The 18,652-nt window shown below is 40.7% G+C and overlaps 2 protein-coding genes across 3 annotated transcripts in view; one reads left to right on the top strand and one right to left on the bottom strand.

Annotated features, from left to right (window-relative positions):
* The window catches only part of AQP9 (aquaporin 9), a 45,028-nt gene extending 29,096 nt beyond the window's left edge, over window positions 1-15,932 (bottom strand). The window contains exon 1 of one of the 2 annotated variants that reach the window (XM_017531891.2): window positions 15,413-15,932. In XM_017531891.2, the coding sequence (XP_017387380.1) occupies window positions 15,413-15,523 (111 nt within the window). In that variant the 5' untranslated portion in view covers window positions 15,524-15,932. The remainder of the gene's footprint in view (window positions 1-15,412) is intronic. The other variant, XM_017531889.2, reaches the window with a different exon arrangement.
* Window positions 1,024-18,652, top strand: part of ALDH1A2 (aldehyde dehydrogenase 1 family member A2) — a 194,677-nt gene continuing 177,048 nt past the window's right edge. Inside the window, exon 1 of the mRNA XM_017531888.2 lies at window positions 1,024-1,063. The gene's annotated coding sequence lies outside the window, so the exon portion shown is untranslated. The remainder of the gene's footprint in view (window positions 1,064-18,652) is intronic.

Here is an 18,652-nt window from a genome sequence, read left to right as displayed (position 1 = left end):
ATTACTGCAAGAGGTCTGTGATTCCCTGTGCATTAAACATTGCCCAAAAGGGAAAAAAGAGCATGCCTTCTGTCCACCTTTTGTGATCTTGTATTCTTGTAAGTTTTTGAAGTTAAAAGAATCTCCTTGGGAAACATTGTCATGGAATTTGGAATAAATACACAAGTTTACCATCTTGAGTCATCTGTTTAGGGTAGTATAAATAAAGGAATACTAGCTACCCTCTGTTTAGTTCATTCTTTGTGCCAGGTTGCATGCTAAGTGCTTTACTTGTATTCCTTTATCACTGTCCCATTATTAACTTAACAGTCATAACATTCTGGGAGGTAAGTAGTAGTATCTCCATCTCATGTATGAACAAATTGAGACTGAGAAAGATCAAAGCAACTTGCCTAATTTTACATCATTGTAAGGAGACAGAACCCGGATTTGATCACAGGTCTGTCTTAGAGATCTGAACTTTTAGCCATCACACACTGCATGGAACAAGAGGTCATCAAATGAAACGAATGCCCCCAAGAATCCTTGGAAATCTTCAGGGAGGACACTGGGTTTTCCACAGGATGTGGAATAGGGGCATCAGATTTTCTATCTGCATTTTAAGAGCAAAGGGCTGTCTGAGAAGGTGATGACTTAGAGATCCCAGGTAGCCGCCATCTGTTCCCAATCTATCCAGTATAAATTGCCTCATTGCAAACCAGATGTGTCAGTCTGAAGAGAAAGGGCAGATGCTGAAGCTATTTGGGTGTCTCCTTATAATTCTTTGTCTTTGCCAGGACAAGTGGCTTTTCTGGTGACAATAAGTATGGTCACCCTAGTTCAGAAAATACACAACACTTGCACTTTGTCATCTAAGCTTCTCAGGGACCTAGAAAAGAAAATCCTTTTCAGTTCCAATTTCCCTTCCTTCCTCAAAGAAAGCTTTTTGGTGATTACCTCCAGCTTTTTCAATTTATGCAGAATTGATTTTCTCGATTTCTGCTCAGTAGATTTCTAGCTCCCTTTGCACAGATAACTTCCATCAGATGATCAAGCACCCACCAGTAGAAAACTAGAGTGAAAGGTAAGAGTTAAACCCCTTCCTCTCATGTTCTCTCATGCGCTCTCCTCTCTTCATAGTGTCTTCCAAGTTTGTGGTTATCAACACACACTCCCCACTAATGCTGACCAAATGTGCCTAATGCTAGAAGTGAGTATGGGCCTAGAAGGGGCCTTGTCCACACGGATGAGCCACGCCCATCAGCCACATGGGTTTCTGTGGCACCGGTCAGCATTTGGGGCACTTACCAAGAGGTGAACAGTTCCCCCCACTCCCACCTGCCCCTTTATTACATTTTATTCAGCTAAAGTCAAACAAGTAACCTGGTGGACATTCTAAAATGCCCCAATACCTCCAAGTCTTACCTACTGGGTATGTGTTTATTATTGTTCTTTCAAATATTTTTCTTGGAAGCAAATCCAGTAGTGGCAGCTTGGTACATTTGCTCTGTGCTATGTGGACAGCAGCAGCGTGGCCCAAGCACATGAGTTCTGTGTGACTGCTTTACCTTGTACCCTGCTGCAGGTCTTCATGGATACAGGAAAGGAACACCTTTAAATTATTAAAGAAAGATACCCTCAAGTAGAAAATGTCATTAAATGATGCAAATATGTATAGAAACAGAATCCAGCATTAAAGGAGTGTATCTGTGGCAACATGTATTTTAAATTAACTGATTTGTGTGTATATATGCACACATATATATGTGTATGTGTGTTTATACACATGTATATATGTGATACGTATATTCTCATTTAGTCCCCTTTGGGGGGAGGTAAACTCTCCTGTTTCCATCTAAAGAAACCTTTGAACAAAGAAATTAATTTTCCTGAGGTCATATTTAGGGTAAACGCACCTGATAGTAATAACTTAAGCATACCCTTTGACTCTGTATGGTAGATGCACCTGAATGTATGTTCTGAGCTAGGGAATCCTGAAGTAGCCAACCTAGAGCTTCATTCCCTGTCTACAAGAAACATCTGAACCCCGGCTGTTTCCATGCAACATGGGCCGTAGAGGGGACCGAGGCCGTGAGTTCTGAGTTAATGAAGGTTTCCAGGTGAAAGTCATTAAGAGGAGGGAATTAAGTGAAAATGCTCTATAAACTGCATGCTGTTTACAGGGGTTGCAGTTTTCCTGCCCATTCTGTGGTCACTGGGCTGTGAAGTTATGTTGCCCAGCATGCTGCTGCTGGACTGTAGGAAGATGGGTATCTTGCTTAGCCTGCTGCTACTAGACCATTTCTCTCCCCTGTATGTAAGCCTCTAATAAAACCCTGTGTCCCCTTTGCTGGCTCTGGGTCTTTCCTTTAGCCTCTTCAGCCAGATGAGTTTCCTGTTGAGGTTGATAGGGGTTCGGCACAATGCCATACAGCTAGTGAAAGATCTTTTTGAATTCAAAGTTAACATTTGTGCCCAATGTTCGTGTTCCTTCCCTTATAATAAACTACCCTTAACTATACCTGAGTCAAGCAAGTTGTTCATCCAGATTTGTGCTTCAGACATCTTTCTTTCAAAAAATCAAATTGTGGGAAACTAAGATTCTCAAATTTATAAGCACCTCCAATTGGAATTTGGCATCCATGTGACTATTCCTTCCTTTTTTCATTCATTTTTCTGTTTGTATGTACATTTGAATTTGAAGTGCCAAGCATGGTAGCTGGTGGTAGGAAGCATGCAAATAATCAGACATAGGTTCTCTGGGAACTTGCTGACCAGTTAGAGGAAAGATACACAACCATAGTACAAACTAGAAATGGCAAGAACAGCAAGGGGAGCGCAGATAACAGGTGGCATTGTCATTTAATGTTACAAGCTTGTTAACAAGTGGCTTAAGGATTTAAGACCAGAGAAAGTGCACGTGGAGGTATGGTTTTGTAAGCCAGTTTTACTAAGAAGATGATGGCTATTTTGACATTTAAGTCTTCTCAAATTAAGTCACTTGATCAGTACCCCAAATTATTATTTTTTTAATTGTACTTTAAGTTCTGGGGTACATGTGCAGAACATGTAGGTTTGTTACATAGGTATACACGTGTCATGGTGTTTGGCTGCGTCTGTCACCCCATCATCTACATTAGATATTTCTCTTAATGCTATCCCCTCCCCTAGGCCCCCACCCCTAACCAGGCTCCAGTGTGTGATGTTCCCCTCCCTGTGTCCATGTGTTCCCATTATTCAAATCCAACTTATGAGTGAGAACACGTGGTGTTTGGTTTTCTGTTCTTGTGTTAGTTTGCTGAGAACTATGGTTTACAGCTTCATCCATGTCCCTGAAGAGGACATGAACTCATCTTTTTTGATGGCTGCATGGTATTCCATGGTGGATATGTGCATTTTCTTTATCCAGTCTATCATTGATGGGCATTTGGGTTGGTTCCAAGTCTTTGCTATTGTGAAGAGTACTGCAATAAACCTATGTATGCATGTGCCTTTATAATAGAACGATTTATAATTCTTTGGGTATATACCCAGTAATGGGATTGCTGGATGAAATAGTATTTCTAGTTCTAGATCCTTGAGGAATTGCCACACTGCCTTCCACATGGTTGAACTAATTTATACTCCCACCAACAGTGTAAAAGCATTCCTGTTTCTCCACATCCTCTCCAATATCAGTTGTCTCCTGACTTTTTAATAATTGCCATTCTAACTGGCATGAGATATGTCAATGTGGTTTTGATTTGCATTTCTCTAATGACCAGTGATGATGAGCTTTTTTTCACGTTTGCTAGCTGCATAAATGTCTCCTTTTGAGAAGTGTCTGTTCATATCCTTCGCCCGGTTTTGATGGAATACCTCAAATTATTGAATCACCTAACATAACATTATGAAATCTGAAGTTATTTTAATATAGGCACATGAGAGTATAACAAATTGGCCTCATGAAAAGCCTGATTAAGATGCTATGAGATCAAGATTCCTCTTCTGATCTTTCCAAAATCAGAAAGGTTTGCATGCTCTTGCCTCAACCAATTTTGCCAGGTGGTAAACTGAAAAACAAAAGTTCCCCAGTCTTGCATATATGGGAATTTAATAGCCAAGCCTCCTGTAAACAGATGATACCAAATGGAAGGCTTAGACCCTCCCAGTCTCTTCATTTGCCCTTTCCTGGTGAGAATATTTTGTCTGTGTAGAATGTGGTTAAGGATTTCTTTGGATTGGAGTCAGACTGGGGTCCCATGCCTAGAGGCAATCTCTCAGTAGAATTAACTCATAGATGTGCTTTGCTTTGCCAAAATTGTAATTACATTATAAAAAAAATATTGCTAGCATTAAAAATAGAAAAATTACATACAGATCTCTGGATTTCTGATCACTCTTGAAAAATTGGAAAATCTAGTAAAGCCTTACTCCATTCTTGCTTGGCTACAGTGGAGAGGGTCGGAATGGCAAATGCCCTCTGAGACAGGGCTTACACTATGATTTCCCCCCAACCCCACTGTGCCTGTGTCACTCATATGTGTTGCCTGTTTGGTCTCAATTAGCTTTAGAGCTGTTGACCCCTGTCTTAAGGTCTGGGAAGAGGAACCCATTAAGCTTTTGGTGCCAGTGATTTCCTGGCCTTACAGATACCATGGTGATAACACATCTGGGGTGAGATGCAGCAGAGCCTCCTACCTCCTGGAGAAAGAATCTGTGGCTACATTCAAAGGAAAGACTGTCTATAGGCAAAACTTTATCTAAGGTGGTGGCCATAGTGTTTCCAAAAAAACACAATCCCCATTCTTGAGAAGGGAGTTGCTGTCGCTCTTACCAGAGGCTTCCCTGCTCCTGTAAGTTTGTAACTGGAGAGGAAGGAGAATCAATGGCAATCTGTCAGCACAGCCCTCTTGGCAAACCATGACCCTCCAGCCCATGCTGTAGGTATGTGTTAAAGAAGTCCTCCATCCGTCCTATTCCACCCATTTATTTCTGCCTATTCAGCTTATGTGACTATAGCCTTTTAAACATATAAAGATAATAATAAGACCAATAACAACTAATCTATATTCGGTGATTTTTATGAGTGAAGCACTTTCCATGCATTAGCCCATCAGTCCTCACAACCAGCCTATGAGTCTAGCCCTCTTCCTGTCTCTATTTTACAAACTAGGAAACCAAAGCTTAGAGAGGTTAAGAGAATTGCTAACATTCCCATAAGTGGTAAGTTGGGGCCAAGATTTGACTGCACATGATTTTGACCAGCAGGTGAATGAAAGAGGAAACATTCACCACGGCGAGGTGCTCTCACGCACTTTACTTCTGTAAGTCTTCCCAATACTTAATCCCCAGTTAAAAACTGAAAGACTGAGTGACTTGATACAAGAAGTATTGGTAATAACTCAGTTTCAGAATCTTGAGCCAGATTCTTTCATTCCCATCCCAGTGTTCCTCCTCTGACAACTGCTACTGCCTCTGTGGGTCAGCCTGTTCCTTTTATGAGCACAGTGTGCAGATTTACGCACAGCTTTCCCATCAGTTAATTTTCCAATTGCAAAATAAAACTTTCTCAGTCATAACAAAAATAGTCACAAAGAACCAAGACTGAAACCTGGATCTTCTGGTTAAAAATAAAGTATGTGGTGGCATGCAGCCTGAGAGAATATCAGGATAAGATCAATCACCCAAGAACCAGCTGTACTTGAAAAGAGATGATATTAGCGCAGGCTCATAAAGAGAGAGGAATCTGCAATTTGAGAGCCAGGTGAATGGGAACATGGCCAGCTTCAGTGCTCTCCAAGTAGAAAAAAGCACCAAGAACCAACTCAGGGCTCAGAAAGGAGAGGTGATTGAACTCCGCTATCACTACTGGGCTGAAAAGAACAATGCCCTCCTTTTCTGACCCCACCAGGCATTCACATCGCTCAACTCATCCTAAATGCTGACCTGGATCAGAACTTGATCACCATCCCAAGTACCAGAATAAGAAACTAGTGAAGCATTTATTTATTTAAGCTGTATGTGTCTGTTTTAGGATAACCATGACTCTGGGTGGGCTGTGTGTGAGTGGGGGTTGCTGGGGACAGTTCTCCCTCTATCCACAGGGCCCTACAGTGTCAAGGTCACCTCCTGTCACTCTCAACCTGGGAGATCTCTGCAGACGGAGGAGTTCTGAGGACTGATGTGTTTCCAGGGTCTGCAAATCTCAAAGTGTATTCCACAGATCATTAGTCCCATGAGACGCTCCTCAAAAAAGGGGTTTGTGGTTAAGCAGAGCTGAGGACAGCTTTACATTCTGTTTCCCTTTTAGAGATTTACAGAGAACATTAAAGGCTCTGACAATTCCTGCAGTTCAGAAAACTGCTTATTTGGGTTTAATCCAGTGTTTCCCATGCATGTTTGGGAAGGACCATGTATTTTCTTTCACTTAATTCTTGTTTGCATCTTATGGAACTAGTGCTTTTCAGAACAGATTTTGAGCAACTCCCTACAAAAATGCTTTGAAGAGACATAGTCTACTGGGTGAGCTCTCTCATGGGGAGGAAGCAGGTGAAGAAAATACCATGAATATGTACAATTTTTTAATTATAAAAGGGTATACAATAAAATATAAGAAATGTGTTTCCTTCCTAGCCCATATTTTAAATATTATTCTCCACAGGTAAGTAATAGCAATACTTTCTGGTATGTTGTCAAAAAGGTGTGCATGTGCCTGTGTGTGTGTGTGTGTGTGTGTGTGCGTGTGTGCGTGCGTGTGTGTGTGCGTGCGTGCGTGTGCGTATGTGTATATGTATTTGTACAGGTGAGGGTATTTAACACATACCATTTCTGCCTGCTTTTTCTACTTGAATAGCTTAGAGTATTTTCATATTAGCACATAAACCTTCTATTTCATGGCCAAAGGGGAGTCTTGCATGGATGTACTCCCATTTCTTTAATCAATCACCTGTTGTTAGAAGCATAGGTTTTTTGGAAGGTGTTCTTATAAGAAAGCTTGAATTTCCAGACAGACTCTAAGGCATGTGGCTGAGAGGGACTAAGCCCTCAAGCTCTTTATGGTCTTGACTGACTGTTCCAGGTCTGTGTCTTAGCATGACCAGCCAATCTACCAAGATGGAGAAAAGAGCAGGGGGCAGGGCAGGCACACTGTGCTGGCACAGTTTCTCTTAAATCCTTTGCTTTGCTTAGAAATTTCGGTGAACTCAGCAGTCGTACCCCAGACATGAAATTAGGTGCCTGCTGGAGGTATAGCGGGTACCTAATTTCTTCATGGTAGGACTGCCTCAGCCCTTTGAACCATCTGTGGGTTGTTAGGTCACTTACACAAGTCTGATGAGTAAAGAAGGGCCAACTTCTGCTCTCATTACTTTGTTTTCCCTTCTTGTTAAGTAATGAGAACATGTTGCAATGGGCTTTGTCACTAATGAAAAATTAACCAAACCCACTTCTGGAAAATAGAAAAAAAATGCTTCCCCTTTGAAAGTCAATGAAAACAGCGAGTTTTCTGGGTAAAATTAAAATTCAAAATCAGAAGCAGAATCTTGTTGGGCAGAATCAAGTTTGGCTCTAGGAGTCTGCAGCACTTAGATCAGTGATCCAGAGTGGACTTTTCTCCCAAGCGCCTTGGAACTGTGAAATTTCCCAGGCGAGCCTGGTCCTCTGCATTCATTGCTGAAAGGCAGAAGGCTGTAGGAAAATTCTCCTTTAGCTGCTACTGACTCAAACTCTAAGGATGTCAACAGAGCTGGCTTCATTTGTAGGAAGCATGGGGTCTCTTAGTCATTCGTGATCACACATCATCCCACTGGGGGAGAAAGGGCGGAGAGCCATTCTTCTGGGAGAGTGCTCTTCAACAGGAACCTGCATCTCCCAAGCTTCTCTTTTCAGTGTTTTACTTCACAGTAATAATTTCTGGCTGGCAATATACCTGGGGAACCCAGCAGAAGCAAATGCTAACCTGCTTTGGAAGAACAACTTCACAGCTCAGGCCATGTGCAAGTCCCACAGGGAAAAATAAATCTCCCTGAAGAATTTACAATACAGATATATAAAACACTAAAGGAAAAGATCCTTTATGAATAAGAGTCAGTAGATCAAACAGGCAAATGATTTACTCCCCCAAAACTCGAGATGACAGAACAGTTTTAGAATATTATAAATATATTAGGCTGTGGTGAGTTAAGGGGATGAAAGAAATAAGCATACAAGAAAAGAAGCTAAAAAAAAAAAGAACCAAATAAAACATAGAGAAATGAAAACATAATGAAATGAAAGGCTCAATGAATGTGTTAAACAGAAGATTAGATAGAACCAAAAAGGGAATTGGTGAACTGAAAGACAGATCTGAAACAACAACTATAGAAAATTCATCATGGATTAAGAGAACAAGAGAGAGAAATATGAAAAAATGGTTGACACATAAAAAAATGACAGGGTCAAACGTATACAAATATAATAGCAGTTCTCAAAGGAGAAAACAGACTGGGAGAAAGAGTAATAAAGATGAAAAATTTCCAGAATTGGTGAAAATTATAACTCTTTAAATTGAAGATGAAAAATGAGTTAAGCAGTAGAAATAAATTCATCTTTAGTCACATTATAGTAAAATTTCAAAATAAAAGACAAAATGAAACTCTTATTAGTTACCAGAAAAATTCAGATTATTAAGAACAAAAATGAGACCAACAGGCTTGTCAACAGCAATAACAGAGACATTGGAATGACACCTGAAAAATGCCATGCAAAAATAATCATCAACCTAAAATTGATCAGCTAATTTATCATTCAACCTTGAGCCTGAAATAGACATATTCAGACAAAGGCTGAGAAAGTTTGTCTGTCACACACCCTTCCTGAAAAATTTTCTAAAGGAAGAACTGCAGGAAGAAGGAGCTAGACCCCAAGAAAAGTAGTAGGTGTATGCAATAATGATTAGCAAATAAACCAGTAAATGATAGGAATGCATTTTTAAATAAGCAAATAAAAATATGTATTTATTTTTAAAAAATACCAGTAATAACAATGATAAAGAGGGAAAATTTTAAATATTATACAATAATGACATGCAAGATGTAGTGGTTGATTGGAATTAGGATTTTTAAAAGTTTTTGTGGCATTCAGAAGAAAAATTGATTGTAAGTCTCGCTTTGTTGCCTAGGCTGGAGTGCTGTGGCGCATTCTCCACCTCCCAGGTTCAAGTGATTCTCCGGCCTCAGCCCCCCAAGTAGGTGGGATTACAGGTGCCCACCACTATGCGTGGCTAATTTTTGTATTTTTTGTAGAGACGGGGTTTCACCATGTTGGCCAGACTGGTCTTGAACTTCTGACCTCAGGTGATTCACCGGCCTCAGCTTCCTGATGTGCTGGGATTACAGGCACGAGCCACTACCCCTGGCCCAAGGGTAAATACTTAGTAGAAAGGGCACAGAGAGGAGAAAAGGCAAGAATAAAGAAAGCTGATTAACTCAATAGAAGGGCCTAAGGAAGATCAAAGCAGAAATTACTGAAGTAGAAAAAGAAACTAGTTTTAAAAATTGAAAAGTGGGTGTCAACTCAGGTACAGTAGAGATTTTTTTTTTTTTTGGGATGGAGTCTTGCTCTGTTGCCCAGGCTTGGAGTACAGTGGTGCAGCCTTGACTCACTGCAGCCTCCATCTCTCAGGTTCAAGCGACTCTCCTGCCTCAGCCTCACCAGGAGCTGGGGTTACAGGCACACGCTACCATGCCCAGCTAATTTTTATATTTTTGAACTCCTGACCTCAAGTGATCTATCTGCTTTGGCCTCCCAAAGTGCTGAGATTACAGGCATGAGCCACGGCACGCAGCCTACAGTAGAGATTTTAAGAACCAAAAGCAAATACTACAAAAATTCATTTCAAAATTCTTGCTTTCAAAAAATAATTTCAATTCTTGCTAAAATTTTAATCAATAGCAACAGGGTGATGGATATATAAGCCATACATGTTCCCAAATCAATAAATTTCAGAAACTGTCTCTGAGGAAAAATCTCAAATTGGAAAAGGTATATAAGCTATGAAGCTATGTGTGTAAATTTTTAAACATACAAAACTATAATATATATTCTTATACGCAACTGTAGTAAAAGTTCAGAAGCATACAATAGAATGTTAACTGTAGTGTGGTTAAGAGAAACTGGGGAGATTTGATTCTAATCCCAGCTCCACCACACCCTTGCTTGTGGTTAAATCATTTAACCATACTAAGCCTTAATTTCCTAATCTATCAAATGAGAGCAATATCGTCACCTTATTCTATTTAGTTTAGATTTAGTTTAAGGATTAACGTGTCTGCAGTATAGAGTATGCTCAGTGTTAACCGCCTTTGCCCTCTCTTGTCCTCATCATAATATTTGACAGGAGAGTGCCTCTGATCTTTAAACTCCTGCTTCATGGCAAGGATCCATGGAGAACCCCCAGCGTTTAGCACTTGCGCACTTTCAGATTTAGAACCTTGGACATTCTTAAAGGGATAGAATTCCCAAGTACAGGAGTACCAATTCTTGAAGGACTGAGCAATGAACATAAATCATAATAACAAGAGGCAGGTAAAACTGACTGTAGAAGTTATCTGATGTTCTGCTGTGGTGGAGAGAAGTTTTGATAAAATTCTGTGAGACTGTGGGTGTCTGTTCCCTCACCAGGGCACTGTTGACAGCAGGGGCTTTTGATCTATCATCTATTGGCCAACTGACAGCTCTAGGACGGTGTGACCCTCAGTCCTGGGCATCCTAGGCTGGGACAGGTGGACAGTTTTGCAAAACAGCAAGCTAGAAGAACCAAGCATGGAGGAAACAGAGAAAGAACAGGGAGCTGTTGAGCCAGAAAGCAAGAGAGAGGGGCCAGGTACAGTGGCTCATGTCTGTAATCCCAGCACTTTGGGACACTGAGGTAGGCAGATCACAAGGTCAGGAGTTTGAGACCAGCCTGGCCAACATGGTGAAACCCCATCTCTACTAAAAATCAAAAATCAGCTGGGTGTGGTAGCACACACCTCTAGTCCTAGCTACTTGGGAAGCTGAGGCAGAAGAATCGCTTGAACCTGGGTGGCAAAAGTTGCAGTGAACCAAGATGGTACCACTGCACTCCAGCCTGAGTGACAGAGTGAGACTTCGTCTCAAAAAAAAAAAAAAAATAAATAAAGCAAGCAAGAGAGAGAAGTTATGGGGTATCTTGAGGCCCACTTTCCTATAGGTCCTTTGCTCCTATAGGTCCTTGAGGAGAAGCTAGCAATTGAAATACCAGATGAAAAACAGTGCAATCCATGGTCAATGTGTTTATCAGAGCTGTGAAGACACATCTGAGCCACCTCAGAACCCTGGTGTTACCCGAGGTTTGAATGTGTTGTTTGTAGGTGGTGAAGAGGTCCCAAGACTCTGCTAGCAGATCTTCTATGAAAAGTTCCCACCACGATCACGTCTGTTGTGTAAAATCATCTTTTGACACTGCTAATGTATTTTAGGCTGTAAAATTTGCAAGTTCTCTTGGGCTTTCACATGAAAGGAGTTAATTCACATCAAATGATGGTATTAGGGAATGATTAGAGTCAAGATATGAAGCCTAGCTCTTTCATTCAAGTCTTTTAATTATGTTATGCTTGTCTTTCCATCTGGCAAAATTGCAGGTGATTGCTTTCCTTTCTCTCTCTTTAGGAAACATATAAACAGAAATGCCACTTTGGATAAGTGAACATTCTGTGCTGTTTGGGGAAGAGCCCAGTGGAAGTCCAAGGGCGAGTGTGTGCCCAGGGCAGGGCAACCAAACTCTGGACTGATTTCTGGGATGCATGATTACATCAGCCTGTGCTCAGCTCCTCCACCAATAAAAAGGGCCAGTGATATCTGCCCACCCTTATCTCAGAGCTCTCCTGACAGTACCTGGGGATTCCAAATCATGAATTAGACCAAAACTGTACTGTACTATGCCCTACAAACTGGATGTCTCCTTTAATTTGGCTTAAGAACTTTCTGATTCCACTCTAAATGCTGACCATATAGTCTTTTGTTTCAAAATCTCCCTAAGATAGAATAGAGCTACTTCAAGATCCAAACAAACTTTTTAATAATAATTGCAAAGCCCTAGAGTGTCTACAACCAGCATATCTGATTGAGATATTCTCTCAGAATGGAATGACAAACTCTGTGACCCCAGCAAGGAGGGACGCTTGCTCACCCAGTCCTGGAGGAAGGCAAGAGCAGGAAGAAGGGAACATTGCAGTGTCTGACATTTCACACATACAGTCGACAATCCCTGTACTTCTTCCTCTTTCCTGTACTGCCCACTCCCCTATTTCCTCCATAGTCTGTGTTCCAGGATGGCTCCTTTCTATTTCCTTCACGGCACTGAAGGTAAAGATCAAGGGTATTACTTTTAGCAGAAATACATGCATTTTTTTCCACTCTAAGAGATGCCAAAAGTTAGACCTCTAATGTGGAAGCTAGACAGGGTGAGAAAAGAATTTAGGATCTGTCCTTCTACACAGTATGTTACCTACTCAAAAGTCCAGCCCTGGAAGGCTGTCCTTCCACCTCAGGAGGAAATATGGCTGCTTGCTGGTCTTTTAACTTCAGCTTCTTCAGTAAGATGTGCTATGTATCAAAGAATCCTGAAAAGTTTGAAGAGAGAGGACAGCATATAGAATAGCAGGAGTGAGCACAGACATGTGAGAAATGACTAGACATGACTAGAGATTCTGTGAAGTTCAGCCCAAGGAAGAGATCAGCCTTTTGCTTTGCAATTTTCCTCTGACACTAGTAAAGGTAAAAGGCCTACCTATCCTAATGAGTAAAAGGCCAAATTGGAGCTAGCTTTTTGGCTTATGACTTAATTATTGTTGGTTTTAGCTGTAGTTTACAAAGAATTTTTTGTGGACCTTCTTTTCTCTTAATGCTACCAGTGGGCCTTATCAGTCATTTACTGTTCCCAACTTTTTGGCACCAGGGATTGGTTTCATGTAAGATAATTTTTCCCCAGACAAGGGATGGAGATAATTTCAGGATGAAACTCTTCTACCTCAGATCATCAGGCCTTAGATTCTCATAAGGAGTGTGCAGCCTAGATCCCTTGCCTGCACAGTCCACAGCAGGGTTCTCACTCCTGTGAGAATCTTATGCTGCCACTCATCTGACAGGAGGCGGAGCTCAGGTGGTAATGCTTGATCACCAGCTGTGCACCACCTACTGTGTAGCCCAGTTCCTTACAGGCCACAGACCTGTACCAGTTCATGGCCTGTGGGTTGGGGACCCCTAATTTATACCATGGTGTGGATTAGTTTGAGATGCTTCCCATAAGAGCAGTTTTTCAAAGGAAGGGAAAACAATAGCACCAGACTCCCAAGGTCGGGGGAAAAACCAATCTCACATATTTGAAGGACTAAGTCCTTCATATCCTCTGCCATCTTTTCAATGTTCCCCGTACCTTTGCCTTATCAATATACAAAGCTTTTTACTAGAAAATACAAGGCAAAATGCACATTTTCTAGTAAAGCAGAAGCAATTACTTTAGATAAACTTTGAGCAAAACCATGTAGGTTTCTTGGTTTAAAAAAATTGTGTTTGTGCAAGAACTTTTGGTTTATACATCCCCACAAGCACCAACAAAACTGAAGATGATAATCAAGGTTGCAGATTTTATCAGGGTTCACTTTAGAAAATAAACGTGTGGTATAAATGGAAATTAAATATTTCAGGAAATGTTTGGCTTTATCCAGAAGAAAGAAGGCTTAATTTTTCAACAGACAATATCAAGATGTTATTTATTTAACCCCCACCTTGCATAGTGGGGAAGACACAAGGCCAGTTGCATGAGTTGAGCAGTGAACTGCTGAAAGCAACTTTCACTTTCAACTCAGAGAGCGTGGGATTATGAAACAGGTTCTTGTTAAGAAATAAAGAGGGTTTTAAATTTTTCGGTTGCAAAAAAGGGATGTGTAGTTCACTTCCTCCTCTTTTCTGCAGATCACTAAGAGCTGTAACTGAACTGGCTTCACTTTTCTGTCCTGCTCATCACTGTGGGTTGAAATCAGTCTGTATTGACAACTGCTCTCCTGTTTGGGGCCAGATTGTCAAGTCACATGACCCAGGCATCTCAGTCTCACTAAGAAAGATTTTCCAGTAAGCAGTGACTGGGAATCTTAAGAATCACTGGCTTTCATCTTCTCTCTTTTCCTTCTAACTCCCCTTACTACATTATGAGAGTGAGTGTGGACAGAGCAGCTAGTAATGGATGCCAAGGGAAGATGAGGAGTGCAAGAAATTGTCCATAACTCCCTGATGATACTTTAACCTGGTCTAATGCATTTCTCAGAGACCAGAAAACTTATGACTCTCTCTTCACGTTACAATAGTTCAATTTTTTGAGTTCACATTTGTTTCTCAATCTTGGCTTAGCTGACACATTCCAAGCGTATTCTTCTAAATTATTATGTATTTGCCCAAAGCATTTTAATGCACAGAATTTATGAGCTACTCTCTATAACTTTAAGAAAAATGAAATTATTTATACATGGAGTAGGAAATCCTTAAGCAGGATTAAAAGAACAAGTTGAAATCAATAGTTACCACATGATAATACATTTCTATTCACGAATGGCCTGGCTCCAGCTAAAATTTCAGGATTCAGAGAATGCTAGCATGTGCAGCAAAATGAAAGCCCAGACCACGTAAGTAAACTTTCCAGTTTCTTTTTATAGCTGAGTAAATCTCTGGACAAATCCTCAAGAGGTTCTTAGAAGTAGTCCCTCATTTGTATCTAGAAGGTCCTTGTAATTGTCTCGTAAATCTCCAAAGATCTTTAGAGATTACTTTGCTTTAAATAGATGGAAAAATGATACAAAACTAAAGCTGGACTATTGCCTGGCCTACTATTTCTACCCAGTGCAATCTTTAATTTCTTAAAAATCAAGTGACCTAACAGGACAATACTTGTCAAGCACATGCCATACTGAGCTGTTTCTTGCCATCCATATATACATACATACATATATACATATATATATATATATATATATATTTATTTTTTTTTTTTTTGCCAGCCATACTTATTAACTACTGATGCTCATTCCAGGTGACAGAGTCATCTCAATGCTTAGGGGAAGCAAGTAGGGTACAAATCAATTAATCGATGAAAAACATGTCTTAACGACTGACTTTTAAATCACAAAGCCATTTTAGAGTATAAGTAAATACCTGAAATAAAGAAGGCACTTCCCTTACTCCCCCTTTTCTATTCCCATCAACTTTTGTGGATAAATGCAATGAGTAATTGAAAACTTAGTATCATGGCCACTAAATAGTCAAACAGCCTCTTGTAACTTGTTAATTCCTGGAAAAAATTAATTTGATAACTAACTTAAAGAAAACAAGCCAAACAAAACTCTCCACTGCTAGCCTGGCAGCTATTTTTGGGTCCAAATTTAGGAAATCGGGAGATACTTACAATCATGATGAACGTGCCCAAGAACTCAGAGAGGGTTTCTTTCGCTAAGCTGCTCTTCAAGACCAGTCTCTGCTTGAAGCTTTTCCCCTTTTCTGACTTCTCAGGCTGCATCTTGGGGCTTCTCTGAGGACTCCCGTTTCCACAAATGCCTACCTGTTGTGGTCCTCACTTTCGCAGCCACATGAAAATGGACGTTTTGACAATGGCTCACAGGTTCCTGGAGATGTCTGGTGAGAGTCTCTGTCTGTACAAATGCCGTTCCGATTAGAGGCTGTGGCTTAATCGTCTGCTGGTGGAGCTGTCATTCCCTGTTCGCTGCTATTTGTTTGAATCGGCGACTTACAACCTGAAATCCCGAAAATGGTCCTTTTGGTGTCTGATAGATTAATCATTACCTTTATTCTCAAGGTACCTTTTTCTCTGCTGGTTTTTTTCAAGAGATGAGAAAAGAGATGTGCTGGTTGTGTTGCCAAACCACAGTGATGGGCCCTGGTCCAGAAAAGATTTACATGTTACACAATTGCAGCCTTCTGATTTTTTTTTCCTGATTCAGAAGTGGGTGGTAGGGCTGTACTTTGGAATTACCAAATCAGGTGTAGATATATTCAATGTAAACATTCTTTTCTGAAAAAGATTTTTAGGCAAAATGAAGAATTTGAAGAAAATCTAGATTTATCATCCTATAAGATTAATCACTCTTGTATTCTTCCAGTATCATTTCAGTGACTTCATGATACTACTCTGAGGTTAGTAAGAACCACAGAGGCCATCCTAGAGATGAAGAAATTAACACAGAGAGAGACCATTGCAAGCTTCACACTGCAAGTCTATAGGACAGGATGGAGTCACCTCTTCGGTTATGAAACTGGGTTTCATTTACTGAAGATACTTTAGGAACCATGATTCAGAAAGACAAAGGAGTCACCTTTTGGGTTTCTTCTGAAGAAGCATTCCAGTTTGGAAACAATCACTCTTCTTAATTTACCATGAAATATTTAGACATAATACATAGGAAATAAACAATAGCAGCTTAAAATTCTTTACTGTATGGAGATGACTGAGCTGGAAATAGATCAATCTGAGTGTATGCCTTCCTAATCAAACAAGAAAGGGAACCAGTACACCCAACCAAGGCTCCTAGGTTAGACCCTTTAAATTTGGTGAATTGACATCCTTGCCAGCAACAAACTGTGTTCAGAACTAGCTCCTTGTCCTGCCAAATATTCAAGCTTTGTTTTTCAAAACTGGTTTGTCTATAGAAATAGAATAGCATTAGTTTCTGAATACCAAGGTGGGCCTAGTTCCTGGTTACCGAGGTGGGCCTATGGAATTAGTACCCACGCTGTGTGCTTCCTTCCAGTCCTTCCACAGGGAAGCCAGCTCTGCATCAGGCCCTCCCCTAGCTTTGCAGGATGGGAGGGAGGAGAGGATGTGGAGAAAACAGCTGGTAAAAGGCCAAAGGCAGAAGGAGACTACTGATTTTAGGTGACATTTAGCATTTAGACCTAAAAAAGTTATAACTTGCCTGAGGCCACACTACTGCAGAACCAGGACAAAACCTCAGCATTTTGGCTTTAATTCCTGGTGAAGTTTTTATGAATACCATTGTCTAGAAGAATCATCTATGACCTAACCATTACCAAGTCCCAGTGGATGGACCAGAGAAACAGGACTTTCTTACTGTGACTACAGCTAATAACATGCAAGAGTGTTTTCTGGTCTCCTTATTCACTCATCTAACAACTATTTATTGCATACTCATTATAGGCCAAGCACGGCATTGAGCAAAGGCACATAGTGTTCTTGCCCTTCACAGAGCTTAGAGTCTAGTGAAGCAGACAGACGTAAGTGAAATAATCCCACACACATAAATATAACATCACAACTGAGATGTATGATACAAAGATGGGGGCCATATTTCTATAAGCAAATACAACAAAAGGATTTGACTTTGTCAGAGAGATCTCCTATGGCTTCTCCAAAGAAATCATGTGTGGACTGAGATCAGAAAGAAGCATGGGGCTAACTACATGAAGTGGGGAAGAAAGTGCATGTACAAAGGCCTTAGTGGGTTTGAGGGTAGGTGGTAGGGAACAGCATGATACCTATCAAAGAAGGAGGGAAATTGACTGTGGTTGGTCCCCAGAGACAGTGAAGGAGTATAGCATGCAAAATGAGCCCGAAGGTGTGGGCAAGGGTCAGACCATACTGATCCTTGCAACTGGTAGTTAGAGCTAAAAGCTTAAGTCACTGAGGTGGTTTAAGAAGAAATATGACACGATCAGATTAGAGTTTTGAGAAGATCTTCCAGACTGTGAGGTGGAGAGGGGATTGGAGGGAGCTTGGAATGATCATAGGTAGATACATTTGGGGGTATTGCAGAATTCCAGAACTGGGTGGTAGTTTTGACAATGGAGAAATGGAAGGATCCAAGAGCTCTTTATATCTTAAAATTGGAAGAATTTGGTGGATTAGATGTGGGAGATGAGGAAAAGAGAAAGGTTGGTTCCTGAGTTCCTAACTTGCTGGCGAAGGTGCTGCTAAGCCCTGAGAGGAAATCCTGGAAGAGGACCAGAAGTGCAGTGGAAGATCGTTAATTCTGCTTGTGCAAAGTTGAGCCTCTGGGGCTTCTGAGCGATGTAAAGTAGTAAGTGGTGTGGGTGCAGATGAAGAAGGAATGTCTGTGTGCTCACAGTGGTGGTAACTGGAGCCTGGTGTAAAGAGCCTCCTTAGGGAGAGAGTTTGAAGAAAGCTGAGAGTTTGATATGGAACATTTCATGCCTAGGTAGAGGAGGGTGGAATCTTTTTCCTTTTTTTCTAACTTCAGGTGAGAGTCACACTTCTCACCTCCATCACCATAAACAGCTCATCATCAAACATAGCTAACTCATACAAAATGTTTACTGAACAAAATGTTCCAACCACCTAACATGTTCAAAAGCAGCCTAAGAAGGTAAGCAATGAATAACATTCCTTCCTTCTTCCACCTGGGACGGGTCCTGTGTCAAAATACCCTGATTCCAAAGTTCTAACTGGAAGCATGATGGAGTTTTTAAATTTCATTCATTCAGAAAAAGTTTTCATTGAATATATATCATGTGTCAGGCACAGCATTAAGCAGTGGGGATTTAAAAATGAGAAAAACAGATCTTCACTATTAAGGAATTAATGATCTAAGTGACAAAGGCCGCCGAATGAATATACCATAGAGTAGTATAGGGTTGAAAGCAAAATACTGAA

The sequence above is a fragment of the Cebus imitator genome, unplaced genomic scaffold (assembly GCF_001604975.1).
Source record: "Cebus imitator isolate Cc_AM_T3 unplaced genomic scaffold, Cebus_imitator-1.0 Scaffold74, whole genome shotgun sequence".
Classification (NCBI taxonomy): Eukaryota; Metazoa; Chordata; class Mammalia; order Primates; family Cebidae; genus Cebus; species Cebus imitator.
This window is presented reverse-complemented; position numbering and strand designations above follow the sequence as displayed.